Raw genomic sequence first — 20,404 nt, 5'->3', positions numbered from 1 at the left:
AGAGATTCTAAAAATACAGTGGTATAATATTCAAAAAAAAGGTCTCATCATACCCTTCTTATTTTTGCATCACCATCCTCTTCATTAAAGCATTGCAGAAACCACTTACCTCTTTTATACAACTTCAGTTTTCAGATTCAAGGGAGTACTTACCTAATATCAGCACTGTCAATTCCTCAATGGGTGACCATCTTTGTATGGCAAGTACTTTTGAACATTTACTCTTACACAAATGTTGAATATAGTTGAAAACATGTCCCCTCCCGAGATGTCACTTGCACATTTTGCACAGTAATAATGAACACCATTTAGTGATGACTGATTGGGGGCATTTAAAAAAATATTCAGTGACATATAGACATATACAGCTTAGCTTCAGCGAATGTAAACCAAACCTTGGATAAAAGCAAATTATTGCGGATGCTGGAATCTGAAACCAAAAGAGAAAATGCTGGAAAATCTCAAGAGCTGACTTTTCGAGTCTAACTGACCCTTTTGTCAAAGCTTAAAAAAAAAGGGAGAAATAGGGAGGTATTTATACTGGGCTGAGAGAAGGTGAGTCATGGCTCCAGAAACAAAGGTAGCAATAACGAGGCGATAATGACAGTGCACAGAGAGATTACAGGGAGATTAGGAGCTACAGTTTTGCTTCTGGAGCCATGACTCGCCTTCTCTCAGCCTAGAATAAAAACCTCCCTATTTCTCCCTTTTTTAGCTTTGACAAAGGGTCAGTTAGACTCAAAACGTCAGCTCTTTTCTCTCCTTACAGATGCTGCCAGACCTGCTGAGATTTTCCAGCATTTTCTCTTTTGGTAAACCAAACCTTACTCCACTAAATTAATGATTACATAGATGTGTAAAAATATCGCGACAAAACGTGATGAACAAAATCAAAGAGATGAGAATCAAAACAATACAAATGACCTGATCGATACAGTTCACTGCTCTTTATTAACTTTTCAGTACTTTTCAAAATAAATATGTTTTATATGTTAAACATACAAGTGGACAGAACATTTAGGTGATGATGGGAAGCATGGTAATATTACAAAAGAAAAAAATGATGCCATTACTATGATCTGTGTAGCAATACTCAAACCATGAGAAAATAATTTGGTAGCATCCTTAGGTATTTACAGTTCCAACAGACCAGTTATCCACATGCTTATTTACAAAAGGCCGCACCATATTGCAAACTTTCAATCCATGTCACATTCTGGTTTAAAAACACACAGAAACATTTTTTAAAAAGCAGTGGAAGACAAACTTGCATTTATTAACTCTAGATTCCATTGTCAACACCTTGAGATTATTTCACCAAATGCATCAGTGCAACCTGGTTTTCCTAATATTTGTAGTTCACTACAATGTAAACTGTAATCAGTGCGCAATTACATCGGACTGCGACAGCTTGTTTTAAGTATGGTCCATTTTAAAAAGTGCTGACTTTGAAAATATTTCCCTTTCAAAAGATTAAGTTAATTGCACTTCCTTTACACTAAGCAATTCTCTCAAAAGCACTGCTGCCTGCACGTTTAGCTCTAGAGGACAGTTTTCACAACAGTAATGTGGGTAGGGAAGAGGTATGATTGCATGTTAATGTCAAAACTTTTAATGCCCACTGTTTCTACATTACATGTTTAGAGCAACAAAACATTGGCTGACCAGCACAGGGTGGAATCTTTTTTGTACAAAGACTCTGTACTTTCTGTTCATGATTTGACAGGCTATATTTTAATTTGCAATATAATTCATCATCAACATTTTCAACAAGATATTTGAAAATAGAAAATACCTGAAAAAAGTCACAACTGGCCAGTTTTCCCAATCCCTTGTACCTCTATCAAACCAGTTTTGTTTTTCAAAAAAAAGTTACAAGACTACTGAAATAAAACTTGGTTGCTTTAAGAAAAAACTTCATGCAACTTACTAAAGGCATTTTTAATATTTCTATCGCTGAGGGATCAGTGGTGTCATTCAGCTTAATAAATAACTAAGTTTAAAAACCATTCAGATTGAATGTACGGACCTTACGAAGGAATCAAAAAGCACAAAATATTTGAATGGACAGGTGATTACCTTCTAAATGTAACAAAATGAAACAGTTACCCAATAAACACAAAGCAAAACAAGACTGGACTTTCTGATCTACATTATCTCATTTAAAATAAATGGGCTACCATTCACAATGATCAGAAAATCTAAACTAGTCTCCCATGTCAAGGAAACATGACAGTACAAAAAAGTTACAGGGAACTAATAGCTGTTCAATGTTGGCTTCATGCAGCATATTTAAGTCTCCACTTACTCTAAATGTATATTTACTCTAAATGTATCAATTTACTCTAAGTGTACATGCATACAGTTGTCACAATTTCTGATCACAATTGTGCTGCATCACGTAACTGATTCTGCAAAGGGTTAGAAATTAAATTTTGCATGTGAAGAATCAGCTCTAACAATGTAGATTCTGGCACGAGGTGCAACTGAGGAAAATTCTCCCCCTTCTCACCAGATTGCATGTGTGGAAGCAACTTATTTTTGTTGCCTGGCCATGAACAACAATAGACAATTTACCAGCACACGTTAATGAATATATCAAATAAAATTTAAATGTACTTGATGTTTAACAAAAATGTTTCAGGCACAGATTCTTTCAACAGACTAATACAAATGGGTCCAAAGGTCTGCAATCAAACACCAAATGATCTAGTTTCTGCAAGCATTGTGAGCCTGTTGAGTACTTCAAATATCTTCTGTTCCAATTTCAGATTTCTGATATTTCTGAAGGATCTAGCTTAACTATTAAAATTGTTATAAAGAAAACAGCAGTGTGTAATTAGATTTCTACAATTCCATCATAATAGTTGATCTGACTGTAAATAACACCGTACTGATTACTGGATTATCGCCATCCTTAATATGAAAAAAAAAGGTTTTGGAATATTGCACAGCATCACCAAATAGCCTGACACTACTAACCCTTCCATACATTATAATGATAGCGGTTGTAATTTTACCTAAAGGGCCTTAAAAGGCTTTAGTATTGTAACACGCAACATTTCAGCTGCAATTTAATTAAACCTATCATGACCCATATTCAACAATGGTAGCAGTAAAGTTTCTTGCCATAAAGAAAAATTTGCCACACTGCATGACATTTAATCTTCACGCTGTCTGCACAGCCATCTTATGATAGTGTGGTTGAAGCAGTGTATATTTTCTATTTCTACTATTGGGATTTTCTTGATGGTAAGCTTTCTGAAGAGAAGAGAAAACAGTTCACATAAAGGATGAATTAACTTTCAAGATAAAACTAAAATTGGAAAAAAATTTTGTAGGATTAATATTTAATACCAACGCATTTAATAACAAGTTTCATCCAGTCATTTTCAATGTTATTAAGGCTATGAACACAATTCAGTTCACTTGGGAAGTCTCTGGTCAGCAGAGACTTGCATTCTATCAGCCTAACCCAAATTTAAATCCACATCCTAATCGTGAGAAGGCATGTAACCAATATATCACCAAACATCTTATGGGTGTCAATTTCTAAATATTTCAATGCCAATGTAAGAAACAATGTACAATAAGTAATGCACATCACTTAATACATCCAATTTTTAAAACAGTGCCTTTACAGATAGGCATTTTACCTTCTATGGATTTCACTTGCTAAAACAAAAATCACTTCACACAACACGAAGGAATCCAGATTTTTCTATGCTGACCAACTGAAAACATATGTTTTATACCCATTTCAATTTAAAGAACAATTAAATGTAAAGATCTGTACACATCGCTGAAAGAATTCAGGATGTAATAATAGGCGAACTTTAACTGAGCTACATAGTAGTTGCTCCCTAGTATTATTCATCCATTTTATTAAATATTATAAAACTGTCAAAAAACTGGAAACTCTTACTGTAATGAGAAATTTCATGCACTTCTACAGCAAAGTTTCTTGGATGAATTTGCATCTCTGGTACCAAAAATCAACAGGAAATCAAGGTACACATTAAATACCTTCGATAGTTAAAATCTATTAAAATACAAGCAGTGAGAATTCAAAATGTGTATAAATACTTAAGTTACTCTTTCGTGTTATACAGATATGAATCCCTTTAATACACATCAAACATGCAACTAGCTTAGTGCTGGCCCACATTCAAGATAAGGGGCTCCACACAGAAAACTACTTAGAGGAAACGTAAAGCCTGTATGTTTTTAATCATTTTTTCTTCAAGAAACAACTAAATCAGAGTTAAATATTTCAAGTATTGCTACACCATACTTATTCATCACAATTTCAGTCCTCTGCATCACGCACTCACCAAAAACCATCAGCAAAATCAAATGTTTGCTGATTTCCTTACTAACCAGGTTGAACAGATGCATTGCAATTGGTTGTAAAAATGCAATGCATAAACACAAATTTAAAAAGGAAAAAAGATTATTTGACACTATTTCATTCACATTTTAGAAATTAAGATTTCTGGCAGACCAATGAGAATTCTTGCAGATATATATTTTTATACATATAACATTTCTCCATGGTGTTTCCATCAATTCTATTCGAACATTTTTAAATGCACACAATCCATCTCACATTCAGTAACTGCGCGTAAGCATATGCAACTTGCTTGCGCATAGCCAGAAAGATTTTTAAAAGGGTGGTAAGAGATGGACAGCAAAGGTAAAACCAGTTAACAATAACTTTCTTCCTATAAACCAATAACAAAAAATAAAATAGCAGAAATGTAAAATTTGCATAAGAACAATTTCAGTAAACCACAAGTTGCTTTCTCTGCTGGAGAAACTTAACCGACTCTCAAGATGGAGCTGACCCCATTTCAAGTCAGAGTGTCTCAATGAAGGTAAACCCACACATAACCCTGACTGCAGCACTTCGTTACAACTGCAAACTCTATCTTTTCTGTAACAAATCAACTTTGGAGTGTATATTTTCTTTATATGTTTAAAAAAATGAAATTATCTATTGACAGCAGCAATTAAATACAATGATTACCCATAAAGCCTCTATTTTAAAAAATAAGTTCCTATTTCAGAAACTTTTTTATGTCAATGGGACTCTGACTCAATGAACATGCTCAGGAGAAATTCAAAATCCTGCCCTGTGTACGCAGCTTTACATTTATTTTGTTTAGGTCATCACCATTGATTGATGGCACAACGCTGCATAGTAATGGGGAAAAAGATGCAGCTTTAAGGATCGTCACTATGACCACACATAGAACGGTCAAATTATTTTCCACTATACACTTAATAGAAATTTTTTTTTATTTTAAACAGAACACACGCAGCTTTTGACAGGTTATGTTAAAAATTTCAGAACAGGAAAAGAAAGCTGTGTTTCATGAATGCTTGCTGAGAGAAAGTCCATTATGCAGAAATTAGCCAAGGGTGACACACAAAAGAATAAGTGTGCAAAAAATATATTAAATACTGCAATCCCAAAAGAAAATAAGGTCTGAGGTTTAACAGAATGTATACCCTTACAAGAGCATGCTGCTCATACTGTATTGGAAAATGAGAGGGAGAATGGAAGATTTTCAGAATGCATGATGCAATTAAAAAGCATTAAATTTTGATTGTGATCTCTCAGTGTGCCTTCATACAGCAATGTGCTCTGTTGTAATACTCTACTTCTACAACAATCTTCCTTACTGAACAATTAATACCCAATCATTACTGCAGAATACAGGCTTTGTCTAAAATGACAGTACTTATAAAATGCGCCGAATTTACATGTTTATTAAATCAAACTTTCAATTCTCAGCATCCACCATCATCTTGCCATCTTGTGTGGTTTGCGTAGATACTTCTGCATGATTGCTGTGCCAAAAGTACTATGGCTACTGTTAAAATCACTCATGATGCTATCTTAAAATGCACAGCTCACAATCCATCACTGTTAACGGCAAGAGTACAAGGAGAAAATTAAGGAGTATCTGGAATTGCGGGAAGTCAGCAATCACAGTTCCGTGGCAGTTATTAAATTGATTCAATTGCTGCACTCAGTTAAGCCAAAGTCAGACCAGAATTACCTTTGCCAATACAGGAAAAAGGTTGTTTTGATTTCAGATCAATACTGTAGTAAATGTAATGTTATAAAACCCATCATTCCAAGTATACCACAAGCCAAATTTAACTGCCGCATTACTAATTCTTCATGACGACACTATTCCACAGAGGAATAGGGGGGAAAAGAAAGATAATGCCAAAGAGGATTTTCACATCTACTGTCCACAAATACTTTTAAGAATCCACTGGTTAGGAAACTTGTCACATGCAAAGAAAAGACTGCTACAAGCCAGAGTAACCAGTGAAGAAAGTTAAGCCAGAGTTCAGTCACGCACTGCCAGATCCTGGCACCCAGAGACCAAACATCTTTCAGAAAAATGGCCCATCAATTCACTCCACCCTTTGAAGAATACATCATATTTCATAGACAAATAAAAAAGTCTCCATTCTCTCATCTGTAACGGAATCTAACGGGATTTGAACTCTCCCAAAATGGAATTGCCACCAAATCAAATAGAAAAGTTGTGAATTTCACACAATCTACTACTTTGCAGGAGGAGGGCATCTGAGAACTTCAAACTTAATCAGCAAAAAAATTATTTCATTTTCCAGTTGACTGCTTCTTTGGCACTGCAGACCGCTTGGCTTGCCACAGGTGATTGTGAATTGTGATAGCGTCCACACTGACTGACATGGTTTTTGTAGGTATTAAGCTAAACAGCTTTCTGTCCGAGCTGTATTTGTAAAGCTTGTCGATCATCTTCTTATTAATGTTTTTTGGCCCTGTCCCAGTTAACTTCAGGATCTCTTCAGAGTCTGGGGAATAAGCATAAAGTGCTCGAAACTGGCAGCCCGCATCACGGAACAAGATGATGTAATGGTTAGCCTCGCATTTCTCAAGCTCCTGGGAAGATAAATCAAAATGGATTTCTCAAAACATTTAAATGGTAAATTTAACATTTTTATCAGTACAAAACAGTGCTGCCATTTCTTAGATTGGTCACATAACCATCTAAAATAGATGTAAAGTTGGTCACACCTCAAAGTGCAAGCTGTATCACTCAGCCAAAACCATTGGAAGTTTCATGCCTTTTTGAATACAGCTGTTCAGTTACTGGAATCAGAAGTTAATGCATCTGCAGATTGTTCAGCACACCATAAGACCATAAGATATAGGAGAATAATTAGGCATTTGGCTTATCAATCCTGCTTTCCCTTTTGATCATGGCTGATATGTTTCATAACCCCATTCTTCTGCCTTCTCCCCATAATTCTTAATCCCTTTACTAATCAAAAATGTATCTATCTCAGTTTTAAATACACTAAATGACTTGACCTCCACAGTCTTCCGTGGCAACCAATTCCAAATTAACCATGCTCTAGCTAAAGAAATTCCTCCTCATCTCAGTTCTCAGGTGTTGTCTCTTCAGTCGGAGGTTGTGCCTTCAAATCCTCGCCTCTCCTATTACTGGGAGAATCTTCTCCACATACACAATATCCACATAAACAAATTATGCATGAATTACAAAAGAACTAGAGGCTATGCTGAAGGGGGAAGGGGGGGTAGTAAGGTGATCTCAGAGTGCCTTTGTGCTGCTTGCAACAGTAATTCACTTCTATCCAAATTTCAACTGTCAGTCTTTTTGAACTGAAAATAACCTACATTGCTGTCCAGCAAAGGTGACAACTTGATCAAATGCCTCTACCAAAGATCCAATTGAGTACAGCTGCATGTGGAAGTCTCAGACTTTTCCTTGCTGCTAAGTAGCAGCAACTTCAATTCCATAGGACAATACAGTTAGGATCACACTTTCCCTGACACAATGCATTGGAGATTCAAGCCTCAAAACTAAAAACCAAAAGCACCTGACACACACAAGTATCAATTTATAAAATATTATCACTATTTCCGTTGTTCAGTCTTGTCCTCATTTTTCTTCCCAAAATTTAATACACGTCCAGACAAAGCTTTGATCTTGGGTGAAAAATAAGTGAAAATATGCAGTGAAAAGGTGCTGACTGGTTTGGAGAAATAGATGCATAATGATGTAAATGCATAATCATTTAAGAATATTTAGTTTTAGGAGTTTTAGAAACAATACAAGAGCAGAAAGATAATAATAAATCTGTACACAGCAATGGCAAGATCACTTGGGTGTTTCATTATAGAAAAGACATTAAGTTCAAAATACATAGCATTATCCAGATGATACCAGGAATTCTGAAGTGACTGGAGATACTAACATTCTTTCCAATGGAGAAGAAAAGGTTTAGATGACATTTACGTGAGATTTTTGATGTGGTGGATTCAGAAAGACCATTTGATATGGTTCGGCAGGGCAATGAAATTAATTTCGAATTATTTTGTTGGAAGTCCAGCAGAAATAAAGATCCAAAGGGGCCTTCACCTTGGCTGAAGCTTCTATTGACCCTCTACACTTTGACACAAAAATGAATTGATTTCAAAGACTGGTGGAGATTTATTCTTCAAGTTTAGTTCAGCCACATCCACATATATTATAGGCAATTTTTTTAAAAATCGGCAAATTTTAAATAAAATAGGCAATTTTGTCATCAAGAATATTGAATTAATGCCTATATTTTGTTGAACATTTTATGTTTCTGGAATAGACTGTAACATTTTTCAGCAAGAAAACCCTTACACACTTATTACATTTTGTGACTGTACTTGATATATTTTAGAAATATAAAATATGCAGTTTCTAAAGGTGAAAATTGGATAATGTAGGGTGGAAATTACTGAAATGATTTCTTTTCATATATAAATTGGTTTTGTGTTACTAACCTCAAGTATTGAGTTTTTCTGTGTCTCATTTACTTTCCCTGCAAGGCAGCAGTGAGAGATAGCATTATGGATTATTGATTTGTTTGACTTGGAGCTCGGTTCCTTGAATAGTTTTGGACCTGCAACATAGTCACAATGTTGATTACAATCAACTCAAAGCTTCAATCTTCATTTCTTAGGATGAATATTGAACAAGAATATTCTGCTATTTGTGACTCTACCTGTGTACTCAGCTACTGATGCAATTGATGAGGCTGTGGATGTGTTCTCCCAGTCTCGTTCTGTGTTTCTACTCTGATTTCTGCTCAACACCGAAAATGTTTCCATAGAATCTGTCCTGTATATCAAACAAAGCCACAACTTTAACACTGAACAGTAGGATTTGGTGTTCCCAAAGAGGTGGTGTTAAACTGATCAATTGACATGAAAAAAAACCTTTACTCAAAAATTATGTTCTAATGAATTAAAATACAAAACTCAAGATATCCAGTTAGCAACGTTTCTACCACAAATCATTTTAGCTTATGTTTCAACTTAACTTATTATCAAGACTAGACATGAACCAAGTTTAAATGTTGCTTTACAGTTGAGGATCTGTCAAAATGTCAATTTTAATTCTTGAATTTTTCATCTGAGCACTAAAATCAACACAACAATCTGAATTCAATCTGAATTTCTCAGAAACATTGCTAAACTCTCTGCAAATTTTAATTTCCCTATTCAACTCAATTAAATAATCACTATTCATTAGGCTGACAACCATGTTAAACAATGGTTATCATTTGAAAATAAAATGAATACAGAGGAACTTCGATTATCCAAAAGACATGGGTAGAGTATTTTGTGCGGTTAATCGAATGCCAGACAATATTGTTAATCCAAGAACAGGACCATGCGATCTTGCCGGATAATCTGATATTTGGATAATTGAATGCCGGATAATACAGGTTACTCTGTACTCAGATGTCTTTACTTGTCACCTCAGGGTATTTTGTAACATGCAGACAGTACAAACAATTTGGAAGTACTGGAGAAATTGCACAAAAGACTGAACTACGTTACAAGAATTGAAAGGATGAAATCATGCCAAGCAACATTCCTCCGGAAAATAAAAGACAAAGAAATGATTTGATGGGGGTCTTTAATATTATGAACAGGTTTAACAGGACGAATGTGAAACAATTGTTGTTACCAGCCGAGTTCAGAACAAGGGGGTTTTAATAAAGGATAGCCACTTCATTAAGGAATTCAGAAACTATTTCGTTAGAAAAGAGGACAGTGAGAATGCAGAAGTTGCTGCTGCAGGGACTGTCTGAAGAAGATGGCATTTGCACATAGATAAGAAATAGCTCAACACATGACACAAAGGGATACAGAAATAGGGCAAGAGAGTTGATTAAAGTCAGAAGGCATATTTGAAGTAAGAACACAGACATGTACCTGTTGCCCAAATGGCCTGTTGGTGGGTTATAGTGTAAACAGTGATCTGAATAGGCTGGCATGGTGGCTCAGGAGTTAGCAGTGTTACCACACAGCACCAGGGACCCAGGTTCGATTCCAGCCTTGGATGACTGACTGTGTGGAGTTTGCACATTCTCCCTGTGTCTACATGGGTTTCTTCCGGGTGCTCTGGTTTCCTCTCAAAGATGTTAGGTGGATTGGCCATGCTAAAACTGACCCAAAAGTGTTTAGAGATGTGCAGGCTAGGTGGTTAACAACAATGGTAAAAGTGGGGTTGTGGGGATAGGGTGGAATGCTCTTTGGAGTTGCAGTCCAGATTCAATGGAGCAAATGATCTTCAAAGTTTGGGATCATTACACAAATCACTATAAATTCCGGTGGAAACATCACAGAAGCGCTTCACAGGAGGCTCCCAAGCACTGAGGATGTCACCTAGACAGGGGACGAAACGTCTGCAACAAAATTCCCAGCTCGGCGAACAGAACCAGAACAACGAGCAAATGATCTCTATCTGCAATGGAGGGATCCTATGATTCAATAAATAAGGAGTTTAATATTTTATTTGATGAAGTATTTCAGGCACTGATTTGGGAATGTAAAAGAATGCCCCTGAAATTAACATGGATATCTATCAGATTACGCTTACCTTTGTGAATAACCACCACTACCACTTCCACCACCAGAGTTCACACTTTCTGCCTCAGTAGTAGTAGCTGATGCGAGAGAGAGACTGGAACCAGACTGAGCACTGCTCAGATTATCAGCTAGATCAAAGAAAACAAAAACCAGAAACATCATACAACAGTTTTCTCTTCCAATTTCAATGAATTTTTCTTTGTTTTTAGGCAGCCTGTTGGAAGCTAAGATGGAACCAAACTGAGGGTACACTGTTCTGAAAAAGAGAATTCAAATCTTGCTATATTTTAAAATTTTGATCAGTATTTTTCTTCCCATTTTTTTAAACCATATACATTCATTTTCAGTAAAGTAAAGCTGAACTGACATTACAAGGGAAAATTACCCTAATTGAGCTTTTTTCTTTTAAATTAATGATCTAAAATAAGAAGATGGAAGCTAATGTTTTAATCAGAGTTGGCTCTTCACCCCTTTAAAGATGGTTCCTTAATAGAATGGATGAACACATATTTCAAGTCTGTGCCTACAATATTTAAAACTGTTGTTTAAAGTGCAAAGGTTTCGTCCACTATCCAAATTCCACTGCCTTTGACAAAACTCGTATTATATGCCTTCACATAATTTTGCATTAGTCTACAAATTTGCCATTGCATTTTCTTTGTGCACACCAAAAAGTCTAATTTGAACACAACAAAATGTGATAAGTCTCTTAGGCGTGATGGACTTCATTTTTGGGTCTTAGAGAAACGTGGCTAAATGAGATAAACGATAGTTTGTGTTAATTTTCCAAAATTCACTAGGTTCTAGGAAGGTTCGACTAGAAAGATAATGCCAACTACAACCCTCTATTCAATAAGGTAGGGAGGGAGTAAACAAGAGTCCATAGGCCAGTTAATTGGATATCTGTTGTTAGAATTATTGAGGTAGGTATAAGTGTGCACTTGGAAAAAATTGGGTAATAGGAGAGAGTCAGCATTGCTTTAAGAATGGTCACTTTATTGCTGGAACAGCACAGCAGGTCAGGCAGCATCCAGGGAACAGGAGATTCGACGTTTCGGGCACAGGCCCTTCTTCAGGCCTGAAGAAGGGCCTGATTCCTGAAGAAGGGCCTGTGCCCGAAACGTCGAATCTCCTGTTCCCTGGATGCTGCCTGACCTGCTGTGCTGTTCCAGCAATAAAGTTTCAACTTTGATCTCCAGCATCTGCAGACCTCACTTTCTCCTTTAAGAATGGTCACCCAGTTTATCAATTTATTGGAATTCTTTGAAGCAGTGGTCTTCGATGTGAATATAAGAGAGCTTCTTGAGGTGCTGCACTTGAATTTCCTGAGGCATTTCCAGAACGTTATACAAACAAGGTGTGCAATGTAGAAGCTCATAATATGGGGGCAACACAGTAGAATGGACAGAAGATTAGCTGCCTGGCTGGAAACAGAGTATGCACAAATGGTTTATGTCCAACCAGCAGCAGATGATGTGTGGGGCCTCACAAGGGCTTGTGCCGGGCCATCAAATTTTTTACAATTTGTATCATGACTGACGATGGCTAAATTTGCAGATCACACAAAGAAAGGGAGGAAGTACACTGTGAAGGTCACATAGCAAGGATGTGTAGGTTGCTAATGGGCCAAAAACTGGTAGATGGACTTCATTAGTTTAGAATTAGGTTTTGCCGTTTTACCAGAGAGATGAGTTTATTCCCTCTGTGTGGAGGCAGAGTCAATTAATTTTTCTTAAGGCAGAGGTAGATAGATTATTGTTCAACAAGGAAATCAACGTTTAACAGGGATAGATAGGAATGTGGAATTCAGAACACAAGATGATCAGCCATGACCTTACTAACTGGCAGGAGAAAGTGAGGACTGCAGATGCTAGAGATCAGAGTCGAAAACTGTGTTGCTGGAAAAGCGCAGGAGGTCAGGCAACATCCAAGGAGCAGGAGAATCGACATTTCAGGCATAAGCCCTTCTTCAGGAATGAGGAGGGTGTGCCAAGCAGGCTAAGCTAAAAGGTAGGGAGGAGGGACTTGGGGGAGGGGTGTTGGGAATGCGATAGGTGGAAGGAGGTTAAGGTGAGGGTGATAGGCCGGAGAGGGAGTGGGGGCGGAGAGGTCGGGAAGAAGATTGCAGGTGAGAAGGCGGGGCTGAGTCCAAGGGTTGGGACTGAGATATGGTGGGGGGATGGGAAATGAGGAAGCCGGAGAAAGCTGCATTCATCCCTTGTGGTTGGAGGATTCCTAGGCAGAATATGAGGCGCTCTTCCTCCAGGCGTCATGTTGCCATGGTCTGGCGATGGAGGAGGCCAAGGACCTGCATGTCCTTGGCGGAGTGGGAGGGGGAGTTAAAGTGTTCCGCCATGGGGTGGTTGGGTTGGTTGGTGCGGGTGTCCCAGAGGTGTTCTCTGAAATGTTCCGCAAGTAGGCGGCCTGTCTCCCCAATGTAGAGGAGGCCACATCGGGAGCAGCGGATGCAGTAAATGATGTGTGTGGAGGTGCAGGTGAATTTGTGACGATATGGAAGGATCCCTTGGGGCCTTGGAGGGAAGTGAGGGGGGAGGTGTGGGCACAAGTTTTGCATTTCTTGCGATTGCAGGGGAAGGTGCCGGGAGTGGAGGTTGGGTTGGTGTGGGGTGTGGATCTGACGAGGGAGTCGCAGAGGGAGTGGTCTTTCCGGAACGCTGATAGGGGAGGGGAGGGAAATATATCCTTGGTGGTGGGGTCTCTTTGGAGGTGGTCCTCCAGGGAGCAGATGCAGCGGAGGCAAAGGAATTGGGAATATGGGATGGCGTTTTTACAGGGGGCAGGGTGGGAGGAGGTGTAATTTAGGTAACTGTGGGAGTCGGTCGGTTTATAGTAAATGTCCGTGTTGAGTCGGTCGCCCAAGATAGAAATGGAGAGGTCTAGGAAGGGGAGGGAGGAGTCTGAGACGGTCCAGGTAAATTTGAGGTCGGGGTGGAAGGTGTTAGTAAAGTGGATGAACTGTTCAACCTCCTCGTGGGTGCATGAGGTAGCGCCGATACAGTCATCGATGGAGCGGAGGAAAAGGTGGGGGGTGGTGCCAGTGCAGTGCAGGAGGACCAATTCCAATATCGAACAACCCAGATGGCCTCCTTCTTCAAAGACTGCAATTTCCCCTAACACGTGGTTGACGATGCTCTCCACCGCATCTCCTCCACTTCCCGCTCCTCCGCCCTTGAACTCCGCCCCTCCAATCGCCAGCAGGACAGAACCCCACTGGTCCTCACCTACCACCCCACCAACCTCCAGATACATCGTATCATCCGTCGTCATTTCCACCACCTCCAAATGGACCCCACCACGAGGGATATATTTCCCTCCCTACCCCTATCAGCGTTCCGAAAAGACCGCTCCCTCTGCGTCTCCCTCGTCAGGTCCACACCCCACACCAACCCAACCTCCACTCCCGGCACCTTTCCCTGCAACCGCAAGAAATGCAAAACTTGCTCCCACACCTCCCCCCTTACTTCCCTCCAAGGCCCCAAGGGATCCTTCCATATCCGTCACAAATTTACCTGCACCTCCACACATATCATTTACTGCATCCGCTGCACCCGATGTGGCCTCCTCTACATTGGAGAGACAGGCCGCCTATTTGCGGAACGTTTCAGAGAACACCTCTGGGACACCCGCACCAAGTAGCCCAACCGCCCCATGGTGGAACACTTTAACTCCCCCTCCCACTTCGCCAAGGACATGCAGGTCCTTGGCCTCCTCCATCGCCAGACCATGGCAACAGGACGCCTGGAGAAAGAGCGCCTCATCTTCCGCCTAGGAATCCTCCAACCACAAGGGATGAATGCAGAATTCTCCAACTTCCTCATTGCCCCTCCCTCCCCCCCCCATCTTATCTCAGTCCCAACCCTCGGACTCAGCCCCGATTTCTTGACCTGCAATCTTCTTCCCGACCTCTCTGCCCTCACCCCCTCTCCGGCCTATCACCCTCACTTTAACCTCCTTCCACCTATCGCACTCCCAATGCCCCTCTCCCAAGTCCCTCCTCCCTACCTTTTATCTTAGCCTGCTTAGCACACCCTCCTCATTCCTGAAGAAGGGCTTATGCCCGAAACGTTGATTCTCCTGCTCCTTGGATGTTGCCTGACCTGCTGCGCTTTTCCAGCAACACATTTTTCTTACTAACTGGCAGACCAGGCTTGAAGAGCCAAATCTGAAAATGTGTTGCTGGAAAAGCGCAGCAGGTCAGGCAGCATCCAAGGAACAGGAGAATCGACGTTTCGGGCATAAGCCCTTCTTCAGGAATGAGGAAAGTGTGTCCAGCAGGCTAAGATAAAAGGTAGGGAGGAGGGACTTGGGGGAGGGGCATTGGAATTGCAGGAGCCTGCTGGACACACTTTCCTCATTCCTGAAGAAGGGCTTATGCCCGAAACATCGATTCTCCTGTTCCTTGGATGCTGCCTGACCTGCTGCGCTTTTCCAGCAACACATTTTCAGCTCTGATCTCCAGCATCTGCAGTCCTCACTTTCTCCTTGAAGAGCCAAATGGCCTATATGATTTATATGCTCATAAAATTTTAAAAGAGAAAAAATGAACCCTTGCTATTAAATTAACATTGTTCTCCTCCTGAATAAACTATTCATGTGAAAAAACAAGTAATATACAAAATGAAGGAAAATAATTGATCCATTTTAGCAATACATTTACGGAAAACTAACATATCAGGAGCCATAGCGACAATCAGCTGAAACCAAGAAGATAGATGAAGGCAGAGCGGTAGACACTGCATACATGGACTTTAGCAAAGCCTTTAACAAGGTTCCACATGACAGGCTCATTAGTAGTCACAGAGGTTTACAGCTTGAAAACAGGCCAGTCGACCCAACTTGCCCATGCCGTGCAATGTTAGATCATATGGAGTCCCAGGAGAGCTAGCCCACTGGATATAAAAATGGTTTTCTGGTAGGAGACAGGAGGTGGTAGAGAGTTGTTCAGACTGGAAGCCTGTGACCAGCGGTGTGCCACAAGGATTGGTGCTGGGTCCACTGCTGTTTGTTATTTATACAAACAACGTGGATGAGAATATTTGAGGTATGGTTAGTAAGTTTGTGGATGACATCAAAATTGGTAGTATAGTGGGCATTATCTCACTAAGAAGGTTATCTCAAGAGTACAATGGGTATATTGATCAACTGAGGCACCAGTGGGCTGAGGAATGGCAGATGGAGTTTAATTCAGATAAATGTAGTGTTGCATTTTGGTCAGACAAACCAGGGCAGGACTTATATAGTTAATGGTAGGGCCCTGGGGAGCATTGTCAAATAAACAGACCAAGGGGTGCAGTTACATACTTCTTGAAAGTGGCCTCACAGTTAGGTAGGGTGATGAAGGCGGCTTTTGGCATGCTTGTTTTCATCAGGTGAAAGACAGTACAGGAGTTGGGACATCATGTTACGGCTGCACAAAACGTTGGTGAGGCCACATTTGGAGTATTGCGTACAATTCTGGTCACTCTGTTGAAAGAAGGCTGTTACTAAACTGGAAAGGGTTTAAAAAATATTTATAAGGACATTATCGAGACTGGATAGTGAGAGTTATAAGGAGAGGTTGAATAGGCCAGGACTTTTTTCCCTGGGGTGTTAAGAGGTTGAGGAGTAACCTGATAGGGTTTCTCAAATCATGAGAGACATAGATAAGGTTAATATCCAAAGACTTTTCCCCAGGGTAGAGGAATCTAAAACTAGAGAGCATAAATTAAGGTGAGAGGGGAAAGATTTAAAAGGGAACAGAGGGGCATCTTTTTCACACGAAAGGTGGTGCATTAATGGAACGAGCTGCCAAAGGAAATAGAAGAAGCAGATACAATGACAAAATTTAAAGGAAATTTGGAAAAATACATGGAAAGGAAAGGTCGAGAGGGTCAAACACAGGCAAATGAGACTCAGTCAGTTTAGGAACCTTGGTCAGCATGGGTGAGTTGTGCCAAAGGGTCTGTTTCCATGCTTTATGACTCTTTGACTAAAAGAATCTAAGGATTCTTTCACCCACTTTTCCACCTAGAAGATAGGAACATTGGAGGAGGAGGCAACTATTTAGTCCAATGAGCCTCTACCATTCAACAGATCATGCCACATTGTTATCCCCAGATCCACTGATGTCACTAGCATTCAGAAATCTATCGATTTCAGTCTTGAACATGCTCAAATGATTGAACTTACACAGCCTTCAATACAGGCCCTGTTTCCTCAATCTGCTACCTTAAGAAATAAGGTGGCAAACCACTGCTATACTCCAGCGCAAGGTGACCAAAACTGTACAGAATACTCCAACTGCAGTTTCACCAAGGCTTCATTCATTTGGACCAAGTCAGCTTTACTTTTGTGATGAAGGCCAACATATATCTGCCTTTCAAACTGGTTGTTGCAACTGTAGGTTAGCTTTCTGTGACTCATCAACAAAAGGCACCCACTGCTTTTGGACATCAACACTCCCGAACCTGTCACCACTTAAAAAGTACGCAGTCTTTGCGTTTTTTCCTATCAAAAAAACTTCATACTTGTTCACATTATATTCTACCTACCATACCCTTGTCTATTCACTCAGCCTGCCCAAATCCCTTTGAAGTCTCCTTGTGTCTTCCTGAGAACTTCCAAAATTGAGAGGAACTGCACCATTAGCAAATGTGTAAATTTCTTTGGACTCCACCAAATAATTTTCTCGCAATTATGAACAACTTCAGCCCCAGCAGTGATCTTTTCATTACCCTACTAGTGACAGATTGCCATCCTAAAAATGGCCTGTTTATTCTTACGGTTTTCTGTTTGTTAAACCACTCTCAATTCATAACTGCATATTACTCCCAATGCTTTGTGTTCTCAAATTTGCTTACTAATGTCCTGTCAAAAGCCTTCTGAAAATCCAAATATACTACATTCACTTGTTCTCCTTTATTGATGGCACAAGTAACATCTTCAAAAAAACTCCCAAGAGATCTGTCAAACATGCCTGCCCCTTCAGAAATCCATGCTGACTCTGCCCAATTATACAGTTTTTAAGTGTCTAGTTATCACATCCTTTATAATTGTTTCTAACATTTTCCCCAACCATACCAATGTTAAACTAACAGGCTTGAAGTGCTCCATTTTCTCTCTCCATCCCTTAAATAGTTTGGTCAAACCTGCTACTTTCCACCTTGAAGGAACTTTCCCAGGATGTGCAGAATTTGCATTCGAAGTCATTTGCATACAGTTTGCACCTATAATTTGTTTGCAGATTATCAAGGTAATTACTAATTAGTTGATTTGGATCCGCAATCATGGCAGTCTGTATTCACTTGACTAGGACAGCAGAGTTTAGACATCTATTATTGAAAATCCACACTTTGAAAGAATTGACAGGGAACCGCTGCCTGAGTTGGAAGATATTCTCTAATAGCAAAATAGGTACCTTAAACATGTGGTACCATTTCAATTTCTATAAAGAGGTATGTTAAAAAAGCGGTTGGTGGGGGTGGGTCGAATATGGATTTCAGCTACCATTTCAAAAACGCATGCACAATAATGAATGTGTTGACGTTTAGCTTTAAGGGTAACCTAAACAGTCATACTGATACTTTTAGAACTGAATTTTGCAATATATGATTATACTGGTCTCGTGCCAACTCAAAATGCAATGAGAACACAGCACAGCATGGGAATCTTATGAAAATAAGTTGTAATGCAATTGCAAGTCAGAGCAAAAACACATTGCAGAGTTACACTGCATTATTTTTAATCTCAATGTTCAACTATATCGACTTCACACTGATACAATAACAGTAGGCATTTACAACGTCTGAAAATCTGATATTTATAATATTTTGGGGACATAGTGGCTCAGTAGTTAGCACTGCTGCCTCACAGCACCAGGGACCGGAGTTCAATTCTAGCCTCAGGCTACTATCTGGGTGGAGTTTGCATGTTCTCCTCCTGTCTACATGGGTTTTCTCTGGGTGCTCCGGTTTCCTCCCACAGTCCAAATATGTGCAATTAGATGGAGTGTCCAGGGATGTGCAGGTTAGATGGGTTAGCCATGAGAAATACAGGGCTATAGGACAGGAGATGGGCCTGGATGGGATGCTGGAGGATCGGTGTGCTCCTGATGACCGAATGGCCTGCTTCCACACTGTAGGGATTCTATCATACAATTTCCTGCTTCATTTTGACTTACGGGTAGAAGGATATTGAGATGGGGGTTCGCTAGAAGATTCCTCCCGATGCACTGATTTTGGGCGCTGCTTCTTAACTTTAGGCCTGGGTTTAACAAGTCCTTGTTCCTCAAGAATTTGTTGTTGTTTACGCCGCAGATACTCCTGTTTGATCAACTCTCTCCGTGCTTTCTCCTCTTCTTTACGAATCCGGTCTTCTTCAGCTTTGCGCCTTTTAAAACAAAAATGACTTAGATGTTTTTAACAGGAGTGTATTGTGAAGATCACAAGTCAAATATACATTTGTAAAGACCCTGAATAGAAAATCACTTGATAATACATTTTGAAAAAACAACATTTTTAGCTTTTGTACTGAAAATAAATACCTAGGTTTTTAAGCAATTTAGGTAAGGCAATGCCCTGGGTATTATTGACATTAATCCCATGTGGTTGGAGGGTCCCAAGGCAGAAGTTGAGGGGTTCTTTCTTAGGTGTCAGGTGGCTAGAATTTAGTGGTGGAGGTGGCCCAGGACTTGTAGTCCTTGGCAGAGTGGGAGGGGGAGCTGAAGTGTTCGACCACAAGGCAGTGGGGTTGATTGGTGTATCTGTCCCAGACATGTTCTCTGAAATGTTCTGTAAGTTGGTGTCCTGTCTCTCCAATGCAAAGGGGACCACACTGAGAGTAACGGACGCAGTAGATGAAGTGTTTGGAGGAGCAGGAAAATCTCTGCCGGATATGGAAGGATCCTTTGGGGCCTTGGATGGACCACACAGGAAACTGATGAAATCGACATTGATCCTGTGTGGTCCATCCAAGGCCCCAAAGGATCCTTCCATTAATTATTCCAAACTCAGCACCGCCCTCTTGAAACATCCATCTTTCTTTTCACCTGTCTGCTCCACCTTCCACTCCGACCGATCACCATCACCCCCACCCCCCCCACCTTCATCTACCTATTGCATTCCCAGCTACCTTGCTCCCCAGCTCCATCCCTCTCCCTTTTACCTCTCAGCTCCCTTGGGTCCCCCACTCATTCCTGATAAATTCCTTTATACACCCAAGTATAATTTCATCCCTTCACTACATCTCTATTCATGCCTCCTTTTGGTGGACTGGAAACTTCTGGGAGAAATGAAGTAGAGTGCAGAGGGAAAATTAACTCTACTATACTGAGCAGCCTTTGTGAAAAGGATGCCTCAATAATAATGACATAGCCAAGCTCTCTGATCAGATATGGCAAAAATACATTGCATAATTTAAAAGGAAGTTAAACAGCAATGAGGACAGGAGAAATTAGAT

General features: G+C 40.1%; 1 protein-coding gene across 5 annotated transcripts in view; it reads right to left on the bottom strand.

The window, feature by feature from the left end:
- Positions 1 to 932: 932 nt before the first annotated feature.
- The window catches only part of camsap1b (calmodulin regulated spectrin-associated protein 1b), a 110,260-nt gene continuing 90,788 nt past the window's right edge, over positions 933 to 20,404 (bottom strand). For all 5 annotated transcript variants that reach the window (XM_043720467.2, XM_043720468.2, XM_043720469.2 and 2 more), the window contains 5 exons: positions 19,128 to 19,336; positions 10,959 to 11,076; positions 9,073 to 9,188; positions 8,852 to 8,970; positions 933 to 6,949 (listed from right to left, as the gene is read on the bottom strand). In XM_043720467.2, the coding sequence (XP_043576402.2) occupies positions 6,647 to 6,949; positions 8,852 to 8,970; positions 9,073 to 9,188; positions 10,959 to 11,076; positions 19,128 to 19,336 (865 nt within the window). In that variant the 3' untranslated portion in view covers positions 933 to 6,646. The remainder of the gene's footprint in view (positions 6,950 to 8,851; positions 8,971 to 9,072; positions 9,189 to 10,958; positions 11,077 to 19,127; positions 19,337 to 20,404) is intronic.

Source organism: Chiloscyllium plagiosum, unplaced genomic scaffold (genome assembly GCF_037043375.1).
Source record: "Chiloscyllium plagiosum isolate Xiang-an unplaced genomic scaffold, Cpla_swu_hap1 HiC_scaffold_21, whole genome shotgun sequence".
Classification (NCBI taxonomy): domain Eukaryota; kingdom Metazoa; phylum Chordata; class Chondrichthyes; order Orectolobiformes; family Hemiscylliidae; genus Chiloscyllium; species Chiloscyllium plagiosum.
This window is presented reverse-complemented; position numbering and strand designations above follow the sequence as displayed.